At 35.4% G+C, this 5,399-nt stretch overlaps 1 protein-coding gene across 1 annotated transcript; it reads left to right on the plus strand.

Moving 5' to 3' along the window:
- The first annotated feature begins 536 nt into the window (after positions 1-536).
- On the plus strand, positions 537-5,083 carry LOC127869642 (neuropeptide SIFamide receptor-like). The gene is made up of 3 exons (XM_052412299.1): positions 537-876; positions 4,613-4,641; positions 5,030-5,083. Exons 1-3 carry the CDS (start codon positions 537-539, stop codon positions 5,081-5,083), a joined length of 423 nt encoding a protein of 140 aa, XP_052268259.1.
- The last annotated feature ends 316 nt before the right edge of the window (positions 5,084-5,399 follow it).

Genomic DNA, 5,399 nt, shown 5'->3' on the forward strand with positions numbered 1-5,399 from the left:
AATTCATGCGTTTGCAACAATTGCTTGCTTGCACATTGTATGTTATTGACGAATGAGATATGTTACTGCCTGAAGTTAGTGTTATTATTCGAATCGGTTTCGTACTTAATAAAAAAAGTTTATAATTTATATAACAACGATACTCACCACGCAGCGCTAGTGACGGTGTTTCCTATGCTATTGTCTGGAGTATTGAGAAACTGGCAACTCGCAAAGAACGGGAAAGTGAAAACGGCGAAGGGCGCCGATAAAAACAGGTCCACATAGCAGATTAGATCAGTGCTTCTGTAAGCGCTGTACTGTTCAGCGATAGAGATACAAATTTGATAATGATTAATGTTCAAATAACAATCGAGAGCTTTAATGTGGTGTGACATCTAACATTTGTGTGTATGAGTTACATTAAGTTGTTCCGAGATTTAGATTGCATTGCTATAATTACTCTAATGTTATTGTGTACTTCGTATACTATTTGCTAACTAAGATTATAAACAAATGCTTTTGAGAGAATGACGTACAGGTTATCAGTTGCAAACATGGAAAACGTTACATTTCTTAATGAGTATTTCAATGACGATCTGGTGATACGACTGCGCAGCGATTCGAGTGGAATATACAATGATTTGGACGAAAACATGACTCAGAATGAGTACGAACTTTTAAAGCAGCCTTCGTACATGATAGTCTTGTATGCCCTGATGTACGGGCTCGTGTTTGTGTTCGGGCTGCTTGGAAACACTTTTGTCATAGCTGTGATATACAAAGAGCCGAGTATGCACAATGTCACGAATTATTTCATTTTGAATATGGCAGTCGCGGATTTGATGGTTGTTCTATTCTGTGTGCCCATCACGTTTTTAGGAAGTATATTTACGGGTGAGTATACATAAACATATTTTAGGAGCGTATAATTGTTCAATAAAATTTATGACATTCAGCTGTGTTTTTGTTTAGAAATTCGCATCCTTCTATGAAACAAATATTCAAATGTCGATATTCAAAAAAATAGATATATGTAACCATGTTAAACGATTGATAACATAAAACTTCAGAGATCACAGGATTGGTGTTGCTTAAAACTTATCATGTCAAATGCAACCTTCACTGAATGTTTACTAAATATTTATATCCACCTCTATTATTTTAAGATAATACTAGGTTGGTATTCAATACATAAATAAGCGGGGATTTTCGGAAAACTACACCGAGCGCCTTGGCGAATACTTCAGGTATTTTTGCGGAGTAAACACAGTATCAGTAATCGACTTAAAGTAACATTACTACTCAAAATCAACGAAAATTTCGTACAATATTTCGTAAAATAAAGCTAAACAATTAAAAATCATTGTTCCTTATGGCCATTGTCGAAATTTCAACGCCATATGTGGTCTGGTAAAATAGATGTTTGTGGATACAAAATGCTCATTTTTATTATGGTTTTAACATGGTACAATTTTAGTGTTCGTGTGTCGTATCAATGGATATATTCGCAGGAAATTAACATGGAATTTATTGTGGTCACAAATAAATTAAAACGAGCATTTTGTATCTACAAAAAACTATGTAATCATAACACATCTAGCGTTGAAATTGTGGCTATTGCTATAAGGAACACTGATTGTTTAGGTGTAAACTTGATTTTACGAAATACAAAAGTAAAACAATAACAGTAAAAACAAACAAAATCAGTTAGTAAATATAAAAAGTTATGAGTTGGGCATATATAGACGCGCTTTCTAAAAAACTTTCTGGCCAACGATGCCAATTTATGCAATCTCGGATGTTTCTTCGCCACTGGCGGCAGTTTATTCAGAACTTGTCACATGCGACTAATGAAAAATGCAAATAAGGCAAACAAGGAATAGGATGAAAGGTTAACGACCATCGTGTACCTTATTTTATTGTCAATGAAAGCTCTTATATAATTGATTAATTTTGAAATACTTCACAGCGATACAATAATTTGTTTAAGCCTATAAAAGGGGTTAATGTATGATGGTTTAAATATTTGCGAATATGTATTTGTATACTTCCTTAGATATAGGGACGTGTATTTCCGTCATTCTGATTCAAGTTGCGCAATGTATTAATTATTTTTTTCCTGTGTTATATTATGGTTTGTTTTTCAGTAATACATTAAAACAAAATGGAACTACATCTGCACAAGGAAGGGAACTCACATCTAAATTATAATCCAAGTATTTTTTTCAAGCTTTCCAGTAAACGCCATGTACATTTTTGGCATTATTATGTTAACTTCTATACATAAGAATTAACAAGACCCCTTACTGACAAATAGATTTTGGCGTAAAACAAATTCAAATGAGGATTTCAAAAAGTGAAAGTCATCTTTTTAAACGAGTAAATGTTTTCCTTTACAACTGGTATATAATTATTAAATCGCCTGTTTTCTGAGTCCGCAATTTACAAAAGACGTATCTAAATAGATTAAAAAAAAATATCTAAAGCTGTCGCTTGGGTTGATAAAAGGTCTGCAGATAACATAACGGAATACCGTTAGGGCACTCGTGGTTACATATTTTAAAATCCAGAGGGCGAGAATGCACAAACGCGATAGTACGATGGCGACAATGCGACAATACGATGACGACAGTGCGACAATACGATGGCGACAATGCTATAGTACGATGGCGAGAATGCGAGAACGCAATAGTACGATGACGACAATGCGACCGTGCGACAATACGAAGGCGACAGTGCGATAGTACGATAGCGACAATGCAATAGTCATATCGTACCTTCGCCATCGTATCATCGCAATGTCGCCATCGTACTATCGCATTGTCGCCATCGTATTGTCGCACTGTCGTCATCGTATTGTCGCATTGTCACCATCGTACTATCGCGTTCTTGCAGTATCGTATTGTTGCCATCGTACTATCGCACTGTCTCCATCGTATTGTCGCACTATCGTCATCTTATTATCGCACTGTCGTCATCGTATTATCGCATGGTCGCAATCGTACTATCGCACTGTCGCCATTGTATTGTCGCACTGTCGTCATCAGACTGCCGCATTGTCGTCGTCGTACTATCGCGTTCTCTCATTCTCGCCATCGTACTATCGCGTTCTCGCATGTTCGCCCTCTTGATTTTAATGTGTAACCACGATGGCACTAACGGTATTCTGTACAACATAATGTGCATATTGAAAGCTTAATACAGACCGAAGTGCGGTAATTACACAAACCTCTCAATTCACAGATCCACTCAATCTCTTGCACGACGGTTACATTACATTCACCTCTGTGTTGGGCTCAGAACGGACTATTGTTATGAAAGCGTCTGATTTATGTCATGATCATTCCAAGCGTTCATCATTGAGGTTACAGAATACTAAACAATCTCTTGCACGACGGTTACATTGCATTCACTGCATTAAAGAAAACCATCTCATACCATTTTATCTTATATCAGTCTTAATTCATTATTATAAAATTGATATGGTTTTTTATGTTAAGAAACCAACGTACATACACACGTCGAAGCAATTCCTAACGTCACTAAAAAAATATGTTCAATTGTTTACATTTGTGAAGTGCGTGGAATGATTCCATCTGCGTAAATGGGCAATAAATTAGTTCCAAAGAGTTGCATTAAAACTCGCAAGTTTTTGCACGATTTACCGTACATTTAAAAGTCATATTTCTTAATTTAATGCATGCGATCTTAAATATCCAATCAAATATACATTGAATGCGTTTGTTCGGTTTTACCTATTTTATAGACAAAATGGCAAGCTGAGCATTTCGCAGAGTTGTATGTGAGAGCAAGGAACGACAACTCTGCGTGGAGATTGAGATTAGTATTAACTACTAAAAAGGTTTCTGGATCAATACCAATGATAACACACGAGGATTGCAATTTCCTTAAAACGTCTATTTCGGCTAGGTTTCCTCGGACGATAAAAAAGAATGTGAGCGGATTTAAACATCTCGGATAAGATAATACTACATCGCAAAGATCTGAAGGTTAATTGATTGTCTAAGAATATGACTGTTAGGATATTTATTGAATCTGTTTGATCATTAGGTAAATATATTATAATTGATTTTACATTATGTTTACACCAAAGTCTTAGTTATCCGCCATAACTGTATAAAACGATGCTTTTTATAATACATTCTAAATGTTTAGAAAAGTCGGTTACTTCGCCAATTTCTTTAAATATATATTGTTTTTATTTCATATTCATGTTCAGTGTAGTATGTTTGTAACAATCAAAATATACATATTCCAGCAAGTGAAAGATTAATCAAAATCAACTGCATGAATGCAAATTAATACATTGCAATACACATTTTTGGCGTATTTGAATTATTATTTATGACATTGAATTCATTTTTGAATAAGACGCATATATGTTAAATATGACACGACTAGATTATGTAAAAAATGAATGTAATTCATAATGTTCCCGACTAATGTCTTGCATATGTTTCATTGGCTCCAAAACTAGTTTTTCACAGTACACGTCTGTTTCAATCAAAGGCACACGAACAGTTATGTTTTACTTTATCATTATGTACGTCTGTAAACCTGTAATTGTGATTAATAAAGTCATTTACCCAAAAATAAATCAACATTGCAGGCTGGAGGTACGGGGAATTCATGTGCAAGGTTTCGCCATATATAACCAGTGTCGCAAATTGTGCATCGGTCTACACGCTTGCTGCCATTGCATTTGATAGGTAATATGAGGGTTCTACCTGTCTTATATACAACCAAATATGATTACCGATTTTGTTTAAAACAAAATTCTGATGGGGTCAATTAATGAAATGCTTAAGCTATGCATTCGATGTTTTAAGCTAAAGGTTGTTTATCACGGAATGGGCGAAATAACTTTAATTTCATTTTATTGGTTAAATTTCTGTGCAACAGTAGTTGAAGTTACAAAATTAATTGTCCGTTCTCTCTTACCGTTCAAGTTAATTACGCGGAGACAGAAAAACAGGTAACCAGATAAAACAATAAAACTGTCAATGTAACATCGTTATGTTTGCAGGTACCTGGCCATCTGCTACAGTCGGCGCTCGAAGATCTCGCGCTGTGCTTCTAGAACAACACTTGCGTCCATTTGGATTTTCTCATTATCAGTGATGATACCACTTCTTGTGTTTTACCAGCTCTACAACCACCCAGATCACCCAAGTGTACCTATATGTCATCAGATTTGGCCGTCTTATAATCTCCAGCGGGGTTACTTTTTGTTTGGTTTATTTTCCCTGTGCTATATAATACCTCTTTTAATGATTCTCATATGTTATCTACTAATAGCCGCCAAGGTTTTGAGAAGGAAAGCACCCGGCCTTCACACAAACGGAAGGCTCATTATCTATAAATCCAAAGTGAAGGTTTTAAAAATGTTAGCAGTG

The sequence above is a fragment of the Dreissena polymorpha genome, chromosome 2 (genome assembly GCF_020536995.1).
Source record: "Dreissena polymorpha isolate Duluth1 chromosome 2, UMN_Dpol_1.0, whole genome shotgun sequence".
NCBI lineage: Eukaryota > Metazoa > Mollusca > Bivalvia > Myida > Dreissenidae > Dreissena > Dreissena polymorpha.

Bases quoted from the DNA above. Each gene is read 5' to 3' on its own strand.
- LOC127869642 (XM_052412299.1), top strand. From the start codon at position 537: ATGGAAAACGTTACATTTCTTAATGAGTATTTCAATGACGATCTGGTG. The intron at 877-4,612 runs GTGAGTATACAT...TCAACATTGCAG, and splicing joins TTTAGGAAGTATATTTACGG to GCTGGAGGTACGGGGAATTC. The intron at 4,642-5,029 runs GTTTCGCCATAT...TTATGTTTGCAG, and splicing joins ACGGGGAATTCATGTGCAAG to GTACCTGGCCATCTGCTACA.